Here is a 17,576-nt window from a genome sequence, read left to right as displayed (position 1 = left end):
AATAAATGAGAAAAAAAATTGATAATATTTTGTAAGGTTTACCTTATGATTTGCATTTTAAAATATTAAACTTAGTATATTTATGTTAATTTTTATTAATATGTATTCTCAAAAGTTGTTGACTTTAACAAAATTTTAGAAAAAATTAAAAAAGGTATTGTACAAGATGTTTGTACATGCGTACAAAATGCATTGATAGAAAAATTAATTGATACAAAATAATTGACATAGATTTATTTTAAAATGAAAAAATAATTTGAAAAAAAAATTATTCAAAAAAATTACTAAAAAAAAATTACTTGAAAAAAAAATCAATTTTTAATTTCAGTATTTTAAAAATAGTTTGGTTATTACTATTGATAAAAAATACGAATATCGATATATGAGTTGTGTGTTTAATTATAAATTATTGATTGAATTAAGTTTTGAAAACTATTTTTAAAATACATCACCAAACAAATTTTCTTATTTCACATGTCACATCAAACTTTTAAAACTTAATTCAAAATACATCTTCAAAACACATTTCAACACTCTATTTAAAAATCATAACCAAACAAATTTTTTACACTCAAATCATAATTTCACAACTCACAAAATTAAAATACAACTCATACTCTCAAATCACACTTACAAAATTCTACCAAACGCTAGATGCATCTCAAAAATAGAAAATAAATAAATTTATAAATTATGAAAAAAGCTCACTTAAAAAAACCCAAAAATTCAAAAACTGTTGCTAACATGAAACGGAAATCAAAGGCCCGTGACCGTGATTGAATCGGGTTTTACTGTAAACGTCATCGTTCAGTTGGCCGAGTCTGAAAACAACCAGGGTATGGCGGGAAAATCTGCAAAAGGACCTAATTTTCTAGGGTTTGCAAGAAAGAACGAACGTTCGTTCATTGTCCATGTTTTCTGTGAAGAAATTCTGTAACTCACGATTCGAAACCATTAGAGAGAGAGAGAGAGAGATTGTAGAACTTGATTCGAGAGGTTAAATAAGATGCCAACGTACAAGATCAGAGGAGTCAATGTGGATTTCCCATACGAAGCTTACGATTGCCAGCTTGTTTACATGGAAAAAGTGATCCAATCTCTTCAAGACGTATGCACTATCTTTGTTTTCCATTAAAAAAATAATTTTGATTTCTTCTATACTATCTCAATTTGTGTTTGCATATTTTGTTAATCTTGTGGACTTGTAATAGGGAACCTATTTGGTGTGTCTTTATTCATATATATTGTTAATTGTCATCACCACACTCACTATTTAGTGTGAAATTGTATAATACGCACCTTAGAAAAGGTGTGTTCCATATGCCCATTTATGACATGTGCCTTTGATTGTGATTCATTGTCGTGTTTGTTATGACTTGGTTATGACTTATTGTGATATTAGTTATGACTTAGTTATGATTTTTTGTGACTTTTATTTTGGTTATGACTGAAGAAGGGGCCTTTGGTTATGCCTCAAGTGGTGTTTGGTTATAACTCTTGGCTAAGAAGCATGGACACGGACACGGACACGCCGACTCATTAATCTTTAAAAAATGCAGGATATGACCCATGGAGGACACGCATGAAATATATAATTTTATATATTTGTTATATGTTATATATATGAATCTATTATTCAAAGATAATAAAAAATGCAATATGATACTAATTTCTATAAGTTTATATGGTTTTTGTTTTATTATTGTATCTTAAATGGTTTTGTTCAAACTTATAATTAGTTTCACGTGTGTATAATCAATAGACACATGTGTTTAAGCCATTGACATGTGTGTCCTCCAAATGTCCAAAGATTCTGGGCCTTTAAAATTTTTTTAAAAGATAAGACATGTTTTTAAGAGTGTCGGGCACGTGTCCTAAGAGTGTCCAAAGAGTGTCTGTGTCCGACATGGACACAACACGGATACGTTACCTTATTAGAAGTGTCTGTGCTTCTTAGACCCTTGGTTATGACTTGTTGTGACGTTGGTTATTACCTATTGTGATTATGATCGAAAATGTCTTTGGTTACACCTAAAATGGTGTTTGGTTATGGCCCACTGTGTTTTTTTTAGTTATTACATTTGTGATTTGAATACCACAATTGTCATAACTTGCATATGTGTATTGTAGAATGACATTGAACTTCATCTTTAGATGGGGATATGATCGCAAAGCTTGTGGGTATGACAATTTATCCTGGTCCACTCCGATGAGGAAGTGGGGTGGGACGAATTTTCCTCTACCCTCCCTGCCTGATTATATTTATTAAATATATTTATATATAATAGATATATAATTTACTTTTTAAAAATATAATAAGACTTAAACACTAACTTTGCATTTGGTTTAGTTTTGAAATCAGTTTTGAAATCAATTTTGGATTTTGATTTTTGAAAAGAGTTTTGAAAATTGAAAACTTGTTTGGTTATGAGTTTTGAAAATAGTTTTTAGAAAATTGAATTCAAAACTTGTTTAGTTATGAGTTTTCAAAATTGGTTTTTGAGGTTTTTTAGGTCTTTTTTTTTTTTTTGAGTCGAAATTTTTTGCAATATTATAGTCAAATTTGTTTACTTCTTGCATATACTTAAATCTAAATTTACTTCTTAGACACATCTAATCTAATTTATAGGGCAAAGTTTCACTCCATATGTTTTATTTTTTATGAATGTTTTAAACATTTTAACACTTCTTTTTTGGTTTTATATCCACTCAATCTATAAACATTTAAAACGTTTCATATTTAAATGTAACTTTTTATAAAATTATTGAATAATGAAAAATATACAAAAAAAAAAAATGAAAATAAAAATTGATCCGGTTTAAAAATCAATACAATTTTAATGTTTTATGTATTTTTTTTTTTTTTTTTTGCGTTCTTTACATTTTGTTTACTATTTAAGTCTATTTAGATCATATAAATCTAAAACATAAAAAATTATTTGGCCAATTTGTGAAAACCAAAAGAAATCGATTTTGTGAAAATCCTAAACCAAACAGGTTTTGGGTTTTGAAGTGAGTTTTCAAAAACCCTAAACCGAACAAGTTTTGGGTTTTGGAATGAATTTTCAAAAACCGTAAACCAAACAAATTTTGGGTTTTGAAAAATTGATTTGAAAATTGAACCAAACGGAGATATTACACTTAATACTCATTTTCACTATTTATTTATTATTTTACATATTTTGAAGTCTCATAATTTATAAATCATCATCCTTATATGTCATATTAGTGTTCATTTTTATTAGTACCACCATTACTAAGGTTACAAAATTAACCCCGGCTACCGCCCCGATTTTCCCTTCCCTCAATATGATTATGAGCAGGGGATGGTCCACTACAAACCCACCCTACCCCGCTCCATTGTCATCCCTATTTTGAACTGTATTGTTCTCAATTAAATGAATGTTGTTTCTGCATAATTTTGTTTTGATACATATAAACACATGCAGAAAGGGTGCATCAGAAATTATTCAATGAACTTGTGTAAGCCACACGTTTTGCACAGACCAGTTGTTTTTTTGGTTTGTATTGACCATATTGATGAGATTTCGGGATTCAAATTTATTTGTTTTGCACTATGCAATGTGTTCAATGCACACACACATATGCATTTTAGAATCTTCAAAGTATGTTTATTGTAAAAATCAATTGCTTGTTATTGAGAAAATTTAATTGTTGTTTTGATATGGGTTGGGATTCGATTTGAGCCCATCCTTACAACATCCATAATGAAATTGCTTGGAAGGTACCTTCCTGTGTTGGAATTGGAAGTCTTAACTTCTTGTTGGTATATATCAATGAATATACCCTATATTTTGAACCGTGTTGATATTCGTGTCAGTAACCTTATGGGTGTAGCATTCATTTTGTTTTTTAAAGAGCATGAATATCTGAGCTTTATATCAAGAATTTTTTTGTTGTTCATTTTTCTATGTCATTGTAATTAACATCAATATTTTTCTCTGATTACTCTTTGCATGCATAAAATGGCAGAGATCTAGTGCATTATTGGAGAGCCCTACTGGAACTGGGAAAACTTTGTGTCTTCTTTGCGCTACATTGGCTTGGAGGAAGAATTTGGGAGACTTCTCAACCCGTGCAAGTGAGAGAAGAGGTCATAATGCGGGAGTTGAACTTTCCAATGAACCATTGTCGCAGTCTGAATCGTCAAATATACCCCCAATAATATACACATCACGTACTCACAGCCAGCTTCGGCAAGTTATTCAAGAGTTGAAAAGAACCAATTACAGGTTAGAGTTAATAATGATCCTTAGTAATGAAATTTATGCAGTTATAATGGACCCCTGACATTTAGTAACATGTTTTCTGTATGTTGTTTATACATGGAAAGGCTATTCAAACAACAAAAAAAACTTCTCCGCAGGTTGGGGGGGGGGGGGGGGGGGTAAGATTTTGCTTACATTTTACCCTTCCTAGCCCGCACAATGGTGGGAGTCTTGTATGCTAGGTTGCGTTTGTTTTTTTTGGTTTCCGTGTATATAGCAAAGAAGCATGGACATGGACATGGACATGGACACATGACACGACATGAATATGACACGGACACGCAGACACGGAAATTTTCAAAAAATGCAGGATACGGCACGTGGGGGACATGCATGGAATATATAAGTTTATATATTTATTTATTTATTTATTTTTTGATAAATATAATTTTATATATTTATTATATGTCAGATATATGAACATGTCATTCTAAGACAATAAATAACTAAAATATAACACTAATTTCTATAAATTGACATTATTTTTCTTTTATCATCTTATCCTATGTTATTTTGTTCAAACTTATATTTAGTTTTGTGTGTCTAGTCACTAGACAAGTGTGTCCTCCAAGTGTCCAAAGAGTGTTTGAGTCCTAAATTCTTTATAAAAAATTAGGACACGTTTGGATGAGTGTTGGACACGTGTAGGGAGAGTGTCTGATGAGTGTCATGTCCGTGTCTGATGAGTGTTGGTGTCCGACATGGACACGTCACGGACATGGACACACCACCTTTTTAGAAGTGTCCGTGCTTCTTAGGTATATAGTTTATCAACTTATTTGTTGTATGACAATCAATGACATTGATAACTGTACTTTGGTTTGCCATTATATGTTTCAAATTTGAAACTAGACAGTTGGAGGGTTTTGTGTTTGAGTTGTATTTTAAATTATTTCTGTTATTATATATTATTTTGTGTGTGTATGTGTTTCCCCGTTATAAGTCTTTCCCAGTGCATCCAATTATTTGCCTTGTTTTATTCTTTGCGTGGTTCTCCATTTGAAATTACAACAGTATTGTTTGATTGATTTCGAATCTACACATCCTTGTGCATTTGCCATCAGATTGCATTTCTGCAAATGGACATGGAAATGAAATATCTTTGTAACATTATACACACATACTCCATTTTATCGTGTTTGTTATGTCCAAAGTCATATCCTCAATTAAGTTAAAGTAACCATGTTCTTTCTTATTGCCCCAACCCATGTTCTGCCAGGCCTTCCTTATAGGTGCATTAAATGGTCTACAATTATTATTATCTTCATTATATACACATAAACATTTATAATATTTGGAGAGGTTTGTGTATTATGTGTATTTTAACAATGTGATACTTACCTGATTTCATTGCTGAACTTGGCTATATTATGTGCTTGACGATATAGAATCTGGTTGATCTTGCAAAACAGAGTTTTAACCTTTTGGGAGCTTGAACTGTGAACAAATCTATTGTAACAGTAAATTGTTTGATCACATATGATCCAGTACCAGTAAGGTACCTTGGACTTCTTATGCAGAAAATTTATCGTGCTTGTTACAAACCTGGACCAGTTTATTTTTTTCAAAAATTTTACTGCAGGTGTATATATATGCTCTTATTGATATGATATCAACACTACACATGAATGCATTATTTACTTGACCTAGTTCTTGGTGGAATTGGAAGGACATTGTAAAAACTTTAGAGACCATATTTATCATGATGAACTTATAGATGTTCTAACAAAAAGATTCAGTGTGATTCTTTAACTGAATATATAGAGAATTTTTCACCCAACTAATGGTTTTGGGAGCATGAGATAGACAAAGTGAACATAACCGAGGGAATATAGACAAAAGGAACATAACTGATGTAACTTTGGAGGCATATGAGATAGAAAGGGCCGAGTGGATGAAGCAAAATATGAGTGTATGTGTGATCTTTTGTGTGTTTCGTTCAGGGTTTCAAGCCCGAGGGTATGCAACTTATGGGAGACATTGATAAAAGGTGGCAGCAAGAGGCCCAAAATGTAAGGGGCAAATAGGGAAAGGGAACTCCATCTAATAGGAAGGAGAGAGAACTCAAAAGGCTTCATTCGTCCATCAATTATAATTTTCGGAATGAGAGTGGTGATTTAGCTATTGTTAGCCTCTAAATCTTTTTTTTTTTTTAATGTACTTGGGCGGTGCCCCCTTGGCACCTTTTCTATATCAATTTCACTTACTTCTTAAGGAAAAAATGCAGGCCCAAAATGGTAGTATTAGGATCTCGTGAGCAATTATGCATTCATGAGGAAGTGAGTTTGCTCCATGGAAGAACCCAGACAAATGCCTGTCATTCCCTTTGTAGAAAGCGCAAAAAGCGATATTGCCGCCATTTTCCTCGTGTTACAGGTAATTTTGTAAGAGTTTCACGTGGTTTCTTGTAACGATGTATATTGTTTGATTTGTCTATTTAGCTTCAAATCCTGATTTATGTGCTTTCAAAGTAAATATGAGTATTAGGCCTTGTTTGGGAAGTTGGCTATTTTAGTAGGCTATTTTAGTTTTTCACTACTTTAGTAGGCTAAAATTTTTGTGTTTGGGAAGATGGTTGGATTTTTTTGTAGTTAGATGTGATGTTTATGAGAGAAAAAGTGAAATGATTATGAGTTTGATGTGACATTTTGTCTTATTAGCTATTTTAGCCTTTTGTCTTTTTGTGAATTTTAGCCTAAAAAGCCGAATTTTAGCCTTTGCCAAACAAGGCCTTAGGATAGGCTGGAACAGGTAATGGGCTTGTTTAGCTGAATCAAATAACATAATTTTCTGTTGATTACAGTGGTGTTGATTTAATCTTTTTGAAGCTAATGGATTGAAATTTATGAACTATTTCTTGTCAGTCCGAAGGCTCTTTATGATATGTACCACTCCAAAGTTACTTTTGCTTCCTTCTATTTTTTCAGTGCATCAATTGTTCTGAAAACATTATACATTTCATTTTTTTTCCCTGTAGAATTCATGAAGGAAAATCCCAGTATTGGAGATCAACCTATTGATATAGAGGATTTGGTCAATATTGGAAAAAGCTGTGGAGCGTAGGTTTTCTACGTATTCTTTTCACTTTATGACAAAAAAGTGAATAATAAATCCTTGTATTTTTTTAACATAAACACTTTTTTGAAGGTGCCCTTATTATATGTCACGAGAGCTCCACAAGGTTGCTGATATCGTATTTGCACCTTATAACTATCTTATTGATCGTGGGAACAGAAAATCTCTTTCGATTAGGTGGAACAACAGCATACTGATATTTGATGAAGCTCACAACTTGGTAAGTAGAGATGCTTGCTTTTGTGATATCCTGGTCTTGTGAGTTACTTTGTGGATACCATATAATTTCTTTAATATATCACATGTAATGTAACAAGTGAAAAAACCATTTGCTGTAAATCTTGCATTTTTGTATATTTAATGCTTCATGATCTTGGCTAGTGATGGAAGAAAAATCTCCGATAAAATGCAGGAAAGCTTATGTGCAGATGCTGCATCTTTTGACCTGCCCTCAGGAATTCTGACAACTTGCATTTCTGAAGCAAAAAATTGCATTGACCTTTCTATTGCAAGGAGGGAAATCTCAAATGACAAATCATGTAATCCAGATAATTTTGCTATTCTTAGAGGTAAATGTAATTGGTTGAATGAGTGAATAAAAGTTTCCCTTCTTGTCAGTACGTTGATCCTGTGTATGTTTACTGTTCTGATAATATTTCTATTTTGGCTGATCTGAAGTCAGCTTGTGTCAAAATGATTATAGAATATGAGGTTCTCATTCCTATGCAAAATTTGATTTTTTCCCTGGATTTAGTTATATTTTTTGTCACTTTGCTACTTCTCATGAGTTAATCTTGCATTTCTTGCAGCGCTTCTGTTAAAACTTGAGAAGCGAATTGCTGAAATACCTATTGAATCCAAAGAATTGGGTTTTACCAAGCCTGGGCCTTACATTTATGAACTACTTGCTGATCTGAATGTCACACATAAAACTTCCACAAAGCTGATTAATATAATTGAAGAAGCGACTTTGCTTCTTGAGGAAGGTAAGCTGCAAGCAGTTATTGCCTGGACATTCAGGGTTTCATCACTATCCATGTTAATTGTTCTGAATGCGGTTTTTTTGTATGGGAACATATATATATATATATTTTAAGCAAATAGAATAAAAAAAAATTAGTCATTCTTTTTCATATTTCTTTGGTTGGTTTTATCAATGTTTGGACATGGACAAATTCATATTACAGAATATGAATGGTGGTTAGCCTTGCTGGTGTTATCTATCGTATTATATCTTTTTGGGTGCTTTACACCTAGATTCCTTTTTCCTTTCTACAGATGCAAATGCCACTGATAGTGGAGGGCCACACAAGGTGAAAGGAACCGTATGCAGACTGGAAAGCATGGGTGACATTCTTGGAATAATTTTCAGAGATGGGGGCAGAGCTCATGCTGAATATTATCGTGTAAGATTGGGAATTAGTCTATGCATTGTTACGTCAGAGCTGGAGTTTTCTCCATATTTCACCTTTGTTGTGTGGTATTGAGTTAATTGCTGAGTTGATTTCTTTTGTTGTGTTTTCAAGTTTCATGTTCAGGAAGTTGAAGCAAGTGCTACAGCTGCTTTTAAAGGTGATAGGGATGTTTTTTTTTTTCCACTATCTGAACTTCATTTGCTATGCTTGATGTGTATTTAAAATTCTTCTTTTCTGTGATGCATACAATTTTTTTCCCTCCTTTCTTGTGAATTGTCTGTCTATCAAGTTTTTAAAGAATTAACTTGTATGAATCTAAGATTTAAGTCAAAATCTTAGATTTATACTTTGATTACACTGGTGAGATATACATTCCTTCTCTGAAAGTCTTTAATTATATATTTTTTTCCTAGATGCTTTCTACAAGGTCCCAATTTTTATTTTCTTTTATTTTTGTTTAAGCACGTTGCTTGTCCTCCAGTTTTATCATCTTGTATTGACAAGTATTTCCACTTTCCCATCGCCAAACTCACAATTGCAAATAAACGTTTTGTCTCTAGGAGTTTGTCTTAATATGTTGTACTTAGTGAGTTGTGAGATTACCTAATGGATTTTGATTATATCTTTGATTTTCATGGTGCAGGTAGGGCATCTAGAACACTCAGCTGGTGGTGTTTTAATCCAGGAATTGCCATGGAAGAATTCTCCAAGTTGGGTGTTGGATCTATCATTTTGACATCTGGCACATTATCTCCATTGGATTCGTTTGCTCAGGAATTTAAGTTGTGAGTCGCTTTACATGGATTATTCTTAGCTATATCACTTGGTTGCGTCATGACTTTCAAAGTTGATAAAAAAATATTTATTTTTTCTTTGTTTTCCATGTCAGAGAATTTCCTGTTCGATTGGAGAACCCTCATGTTATATCAACAAATCAGATATGGGCTGGAGTTGTACCGGCTGGTCCATCTGGTTGCTCTTTCAACTCTTCATATCGGAGTCGTGATTCCATAGAATACAAGCTGGAGCTTGGTAATGCTATTGGTACGTAATTAGGTACTGATAATGATGGTTTTAGGTGTTGGGTATCACAAGTACTATCAGTGGGTCAATGATTTGCATACCATGCACAATGATAGTTACAGGGGGTGATAAATTCTTTGACCCCCCTTGGTTTACCAGAATGTGAGCTTTTTTAGATCTGATCATGTTTTCCTGACACAGGGAAATTTTGGCTTTTCAGTGCACTGGATGAAGATGTCATTAACATTCTTAGCTAGGAAAATTACAAATGAACCTTAGATTAAATTAGTCTTCTATTTGATATCAGTAGCCTCATTGCCATAATAACTACTTCATAAATTATTTGTTCCTTAAATTTTGCAGTCAATTTTGCTCGAATCGTACCGGATGGACTGCTAGTATTTTTTCCATCTTACTACCTTCTGGACCAATGTATTGGGTGCTGGAAGAATATGGTAAGGCTTACCACAAGTAATGAAGAATTGTGATCAGTTTGCATTTTCTTTTTGATGAACTATCCTCTTTATTCTCTAGAATCATACAAACTCAACAAATTCCAGCACAATCTGGGAGAGAATCTGCAAACATAAGCTACCTGTCATTGAACCTAGACAATCATCACTTTTCCCTTTGTCAATTGACGTGAGTAGCTGAATCTACATACTTATTCAACACTCTTCAACTTTTCCTTATATACTGTCATCACGTCATATATTTCAACTGCATTAATTTTTGGGCAGGACTATATGACTAAGTTGAAGGACTCCTCAACTTCTGGTGCAGTATTTTTCGCAGTTTGTCGTGGCAAGGTGTGATTTCGTCATGAAATTTAAGCAACACTTTCTTGCTGTGTTGTGGAAAACATTTTCATTTTTCTGTTGCGCTATAAACATTGTTGTCAAATCGCGAATCATGTTGCTAAAATAGTTAATAGTGAATTGTTAGATTTGTTCTTTTTTTTTTTAAGAGCAACAACAAAATTTTATTAAAAAAAGTGTGAAAGAGGACAAGGAGTCCTCATACAAAGAGAGAAAGATAAAGAGCGAAACAAAAACATAAAACTCATAGCCCTAGGGAAGGCAAACAGCAGCCCAATCCCTAGAGATCAAGAACAAGGGAACTCCTTTAAAAGGAGGGGATACAAATGCCCAAAATGACGCCAAATAATATGTTAAAATGTACCTACACCTACCACCACCTACTACCACACCTACTACACCTACCACCAATGTACCCTCACCTACTCCTCACCTACTATCCAAATCCTCTCCTATATAATAAGAATCCTTGTAATATCAATATATCAACAACAATCAATATATATCAATCAATAATACAATTCTCTTTATACATTGAATTTTAACATGGTATCAGAGCAAGGTTAAGAACTTAGTATTTTTCGCTTCACCGGCGGGCGGCAACCTCGCCTTGGCCGCCCGCCGGACCTCAACCTAGTCCGCTAGAATCTTCTTCACCACCTTCACAACGGAGCTCCGTGCCGGTGCCACCACCTTCCTCACCATGGCAGCAGCTTCAGCAATCATTCTGTTGTCGCGTCGCTTTCGATTTCAGATCTGTGTTGCCTTCATCCTCCACCATCAGATGGAGTAGATCCTCTTTTTCAACTAAGGTTTGACACCTAGTTGACGTATGTGATTCTCTATCATTTGTGGCCACAGCCTATCTCAGATCTGTGACCACCTTTGATCGAAAAATGATGATTGACATCAGGAACAAACTGCATTCAATGTAAGCCGCAGCTCCCTTCAGCTTTTTCAGCTCCAATCAGCCGGCACATAATCAGTGGGAAAGGTGTTGTTGGTATAGGAGATAAGCATGCAAGTCTTGCCAACAGCTCCATCGCCAACGGTGACGCACTTGATGAACCTCGAAGCACTCATCTTTCTTCTCCAGCGAAGACAACAACGTGTTCAATCCAAGGTCATAGACCTGGTGTACGCAGTGTGAATGCTGTTGTGGATTGGCAGCAGCAGTCTGGAAATCTGTATGCTTCTAGTGAAATTTCATCAATTATGGTATGGGACCTGGATAAAGAGCAGCTTGTTAGTTCTATTCCGTCCTCGTCAGATTGCAGTTTCTCAGCATTGCTGATGGGAATATTCGGGTTTGGAAAGATTACACTTTAAGGGATAAGACATAGAGATACACATGCATGAGAGGAGGCTGGCTCTCTCTTGGCACATCTACTCTCTCTCTTCCTTTTAATTAAGTGTTTAAATACCCTACATACCACCTCTACCCACATGGGTTGGTTCCCATTTTTCATCATCAATATGTTCCCACTCTCTTCCACTTTCTTTTCTTTTCTTTTTTTTATATATCACCCACGAGACTCCTCACATGAACCACCCACTATCTCTTAAAATACTTTATCATTTTTCCCACCCACAACCTCATCATCCTATCTTCTATCTATATTTTAATATGTAAACATATACATATATATATACATTGACTTCAATTTCTTTTCTTTTTTCTCTTTTCCTTTCTTTTCTATCTATACATATATATTTTTATTATTATTATTATTAAAAAAAAAAAAAACAAAAAAAAAAAACCCATCTTTCGTTTTGCTTTCAACTTTATTCTTATTATTTCTTTCTTTATTTTTCTTTCACATTATTTTTAATTTTTTTCCCATTCCATTCATACCATATCGCTTTGCACACCAAACCATATTTTATTCATCTCAGGGATCAACCCCGATCACAATTTTACACACACAAAAAAAAAAAAAAAAAAAAAAAAAAAAACAACAGCACCAAACCAACACAAATCGGCACAGTGGGATTTTTCTTCTCTACTCTGCTGTAGGTCTCTTCTTCTTGCCTCCGTCTTGGACGGCCCTTGCCGGTGTTGCCTCCGTGTTTGCTTGTCCACCGAGCACGTTCACTCCCCCATACTCCTCCACTGCAGCATATGGAGGACTTCCAAATCGGAACATCACGGTGGCCTTCCGCTTCAGCTCCTTATTTTCTATCTTTAACACACTTATCTCTGCTCGCGCATCCTTATACATACGTTGGAGCAGAGCCAGCTGGGAGTTTAACTGTTGCACCTCATTTGTCCTGCTCTGCAGCCGGTGCGACAAGTTTGTGACCGCCGTCATGGTTTCCACACATGACTTCAGAGTATACTGATTGGCCTCAATATCAGTTTGCACCGCCATTTTTTGCTCCACCGACCGCATCGGAAAGTTCAATGGAGCAAAACCAGAGGTGTTTGGTTGAGGTTCACTGGCCATCGCACCAGTTATTTCTCTTGTGGACTCGTTCAGTTCTGGAAAGAGCGTGAGCAGACCACGGGAAGAGGAGGCCATGTTCTGGGTAGCTGGACGGGAAGAAGAGGCCATGTTGTTGAGTGTTTCAGAGACGGGTTGGTTACAGAGTATTACAGAGTTTCTCAGCAAAGAAAGAGTTTGTTTCAGAGAATTTTCAGAAGTTTTTTGTCTGCCTCAGCCTCAGCCTCCGTCTTGGTTAAATAGCCGAGGCAGCCACGCGCATCGCGCGCCTCTTGCCACCAGACGACAAAACGGGCGCGCAAGCCAAGGCGCCCACGTGCCTCGCCATCATGTCCGGCACACCTTTTGATGAATTGGGCACGCCTTTTGATGGCACGCCTTTTGACAGATTGGGCATACCTTTTGAGGGTGCAACTTTTACAACGGTCCGACAAGACCCCATAAACTGTCCCGACATTGATTCCGGTTAGCATACAGTGTCCTCTACAACGTTATGACACCACCATACAGTGTCCTCTACACCGTTATGACACCCCCTTCAGTGTCCTCTACATCGTTATGACACCCCCTTCAGTGTCCTCTACACCGTTATGGCACATCATCCAGTGTCCTCTACACCGTTATGACACCACCATACAGTGTCCTCTACAACGTTATGACACCACCATCCAGTGTCTTCACCAATGGTCTGACACGACCATACAGTGTCTCCTATCCTTTTTTATTTTTATGTATTTTCTTGTTTTGTAACTCTCTCCAAACTCAAGTTGGTTAGTTCCTATCCTCCTTGAGTTTGCGGGGGGCTGTTAAAATGTACCTACACCTACCACCACCTACTACCACACCTACTACACCTACCACCAATGTACCCTCACCTACTCCTCACCTACTACCCAAATCCTCTCCTATATAATAGGAATCCTTGTAATATCAATATATCAACAACAATCAATATATATCAATCAATAATACAATTCTCTTTATACATTGAATTTTAACATCCACCCTATCCCACAAAGCCTCTACACTTGCTTCCTTGCCATCAAAGATTCTAGCATTTCTCTCCAACCATATGGCCCAAAAAATAGCAAAAACAATGCTTGTCCACATTGTTTTGGCTCTCTTGGTTCTCCCAAACCCTATAAACCGAATAAGAAGCATTTGAATACAGTCCCGCGAAGCAACCCACTGCTCATCACATAAGCTGAACAGCCGCTGTCATAATATACAAGCCACTGGGCAATGAAGAAATAGATGATCCGCTTCCTCCAAGTTCCTCTTGCACATCACACACCATTGAGGGCAAAGAGAGTGATTAGGCCTTCTCCTTTGGAAAACATCATTAGTTGTTACATCCTTTTGAGCCAAAGACCACATGAAAAACTTCACTTTATGAGGGACATCTGCTTTCCAAATTTTCTTATGAAAAGAAAACAAGGGAATAGAGGGATTATCAACGAGCTTATTAAAAAAGGATTTACATGAAAAGACTCCTGAAGAGCTTAGATTCCACACCCTAATATCACAAGATGAAGAAAGAGAGACCCCCTCAAGCACTACCAACAAAGATGCCAGCTCCCCCGCCTCCCTATCATTCAAGTTTCTAATGAAATCAAAGTTCCAAGAGATAGGTGCCATAGAAGAGCAAGCCACTGATGCTATTGAAACATTTGAAGAACGAACCAACCGGTAAAGAAGAGGAAAAGATCTATCAAACGAGATATTGCCTAACCAAACATCCTCCCAAAAACGGATGTTCACCCCATTCGCCACTCTCAACGAAAAGTAGTTAGACACAAGGGGATACAAACAAGAAATGGATTTCCACGGTGAACAACAATTGCCTCTATTAATCACATTAGAATCTCTACTATTGGGTTGAACTCCATACTTGCTTTTAACAACTGAACACCATAGCGAATCACTTTTAATAGAAAATCTCTACAACCACTTGCCCAAAAGAGCAATATTCCTAGCAACGATGTTTCCAATAGCTAATCCACCTTTTTCCTTAGGAAGAGAAACCGTATCCCACCTAACCAAATGAACCCTTTTGCCCTGTTCACACCCTTCCCAAAGAAAATCTCTCATCAATTTCTCAATTTTCCTCGCAATGCTAACCGGGATTTTGAAAATGGATAGGAAATAAATAGGAACAGATCCTAATACGGATTGTACCAAAGTATATCTCCCCCCCTTAGACAACAAAGCTCGCTTCCATCCCTCCAATCTTTTCCCAATTTTGACAAGAACAGGTTCTTAAAAGGACGCCAATCTAGGATCTCCTCCCAATGGAAGCCCTAAGTATTTGATAGGAAAGGAAGCAGTGGAACATCCCAACATATCCGCTACCCTATGCACATAGCTATCATCCAAATTAATACCCACAACACTGCTCTTGTTCAGATTGACCTTGAGGCCTGACACAATTTCAAAAATTTTCAGAATCTGTAGCAAACTCCCCACTTTATTTTCGTCCTTTGATGAGAAGAATATAGTATCGTCCGCAAATTGTAAATGAGTAACTCCAATCCTATCCCTTCCCACCACAAACCCCTCGATGACACCTTTATCCTTAGCTAAATCAATAATCCTACCCAACACATCAGCAACTAAAATAAACAAAAATGGTGATAAAGGATTACCTTGCCTTAGACCCTTAGATGCTTGAAAAGAACCCCCAGCTTTACCGTTCACAATGACCGACATATTGCATGACGACAAGCACCCCCAAATCCATATTCTCCACCTAACTCCAAACCCCTTCCTTTCCAAAACAAAATCCACAAACCCCAATCAACATGGTCATACGCCTTCTCGAAGTCTACCTTAAATACAACACCTTCCTTACGTAGCCCCCTAGACTCCTCCACAACCTCGTTAGCCACTAAGACTACATCCAATATCTGCCGACCTTGCACGAACGCACCTTGTGCCAAGGAAATAGTTTCCCTAAGGACAACTCTAAGTCTCCTAGAAAGCACCTTTGCTAAAATCTTATATAGAGATGTAACCAAGCTAATGGGTCTAAAATCTCCAATCTTGACCGACCTCTCCTTCTTGGGAATTAGACAAATAAAGGATGCGTTGGTACACAAATTAACCTTCCCACTCCCAAAGAACTCACCAAACACTCTCAAGAGATCACTTTTTACAATATCCCAACAATCTTGAAATACGGCCATTGAAAAACCATCCGGATTTGGAGCCTTATTTCTCTCACACTCAAATACAGCCTGTCTTATCTCATCCTCCTCAAAGGGCCTTTCAAGCCAACTAGCCGTCACTAACTCCACTGGAGCCCAATTAATGCCAACAATCCCTGGACGATATCAGAATATAAATTTGAATAAAAATTAAAAACCTCCTAGACAATAAGTTCCTCCTTACACACAACCTCATTCTGACCCACTACCAAGTTTTTTATAAAACTCTTCTTCCTCTTTCTCGATGCAACTCTATGATAAAATCTAGAGTTGGTATCCCCCTCTCTAGCCCATTTCAACTTAGCTCTTTGACCCCAAAAAATCTGCTCCCTAAAAACGATCTCTTCCAGCTTCATTCTAAGCATTGATTGCCTATCCCTTAACGCTACAGATAAACCCTCCCCGGCCTCCTTCACATCTAATTCCTCAATATCCCGAACTAAACCCACTTTCACCGCACCTATATCCCCAAAAACTTCACGTTTCCAAACTTTTAAATTATCCTTGACTCCTCTCAACTTTCGCATAAACTTAAACCCTTCCCACCCATGGACTCTACCATTTTCCCACCAATCCCTAAAGAACTCCTTAAAAGATCGATTTTCCAACCACATATTCTCGAACCTAAATGGGGTGGGACCCTATTTAAAGGGACAACTCTCAAGAATCACAGGACAATGATCTGACACAACTCTTGGCCCTACCTCTTGCCTTATGTCCGGAAATAACTCCTCCCACCCTAAAGTATGAAGAAACCTATCCAACCTACAACACACCCGATTTTCCTGAAGGTTAGACCAGGTGAACCGTGCATTACTCAAGGGAAGATCAATCAACTCACACTCCCTTATAAAAGAATCGAAGTCCCGCATACTCTTACTGGTGGAAACCCCATTCAGTTTTTCCGAAGCGAGCCTAACCACATTGAAATCTCCACCCACACACCAATTAGGGGAACAAAGCCCAAATAATCCTGCCAACTCCTGGGTTTATTAGGACCATAAACCCCTGTCAGCCACCATTCCTTGTTATCCCTATTTCTAAATCTAATAGACAATGAAAATACCCTAACAACTACCTCACACTCCAATACAACTCTATCATCCCACATAATCAAAATTCCCCCGGATCTCCTTGTAGAAGGCAAGGTAGCCCATCTCCTAAATCGAGTCTCCCAAACACTCCTAATAAAAACCCTATCACACTCCTCACACTTTGTCTCTTGAAACATCACCATGTCTGGTTGTTGCATTTTCAAAACCTCTTTAACTACGTCCCTTTTCCTACGAGACCCTAGTCCTCTAAT

At 36.5% G+C, this 17,576-nt stretch overlaps 1 protein-coding gene across 7 annotated transcripts in view; it reads left to right on the top strand.

Annotated features, from left to right (window-relative positions):
* The first annotated feature begins 721 nt into the window (after window positions 1-721).
* Window positions 722-17,576, top strand: part of LOC114308641 (regulator of telomere elongation helicase 1 homolog) — a 37,068-nt gene continuing 20,213 nt past the window's right edge. For 5 of the 7 annotated variants that reach the window (XM_082865965.1, XM_082865964.1, XM_082865962.1 and 2 more), the window contains exons 1-14: window positions 722-1,108; window positions 3,994-4,253; window positions 6,517-6,665; window positions 7,267-7,348; window positions 7,437-7,584; window positions 7,777-7,933; window positions 8,174-8,350; window positions 8,643-8,770; window positions 8,891-8,936; window positions 9,423-9,564; window positions 9,669-9,823; window positions 10,166-10,257; window positions 10,337-10,444; window positions 10,543-10,611. In XM_082865965.1, coding sequence (XP_082722091.1) covers window positions 1,007-1,108; window positions 3,994-4,253; window positions 6,517-6,665; window positions 7,267-7,348; window positions 7,437-7,584; window positions 7,777-7,933; window positions 8,174-8,350; window positions 8,643-8,770; window positions 8,891-8,936; window positions 9,423-9,564; window positions 9,669-9,823; window positions 10,166-10,257; window positions 10,337-10,444; window positions 10,543-10,611 — 1,815 coding nt within the window. In that variant the 5' untranslated portion in view covers window positions 722-1,006. Of the gene's footprint in view, window positions 1,109-3,993; window positions 4,254-6,232; window positions 6,416-6,516; window positions 6,666-7,266; window positions 7,353-7,436; window positions 7,585-7,776; window positions 7,934-8,173; window positions 8,351-8,642; window positions 8,771-8,890; window positions 8,937-9,422; window positions 9,565-9,668; window positions 9,824-10,165; window positions 10,258-10,336; window positions 10,445-10,542; window positions 10,612-17,576 lie in introns of those variants that run through there. The other 2 variants (XM_082865966.1, XM_082865968.1) reach the window with 2 other exon arrangements.

Source organism: Camellia sinensis, chromosome 4, assembly GCF_055761805.1.
Source record: "Camellia sinensis isolate YWXY chromosome 4, ASM5576180v1, whole genome shotgun sequence".
Taxonomy (NCBI): domain Eukaryota; kingdom Viridiplantae; phylum Streptophyta; class Magnoliopsida; order Ericales; family Theaceae; genus Camellia; species Camellia sinensis.
This window is presented reverse-complemented; position numbering and strand designations above follow the sequence as displayed.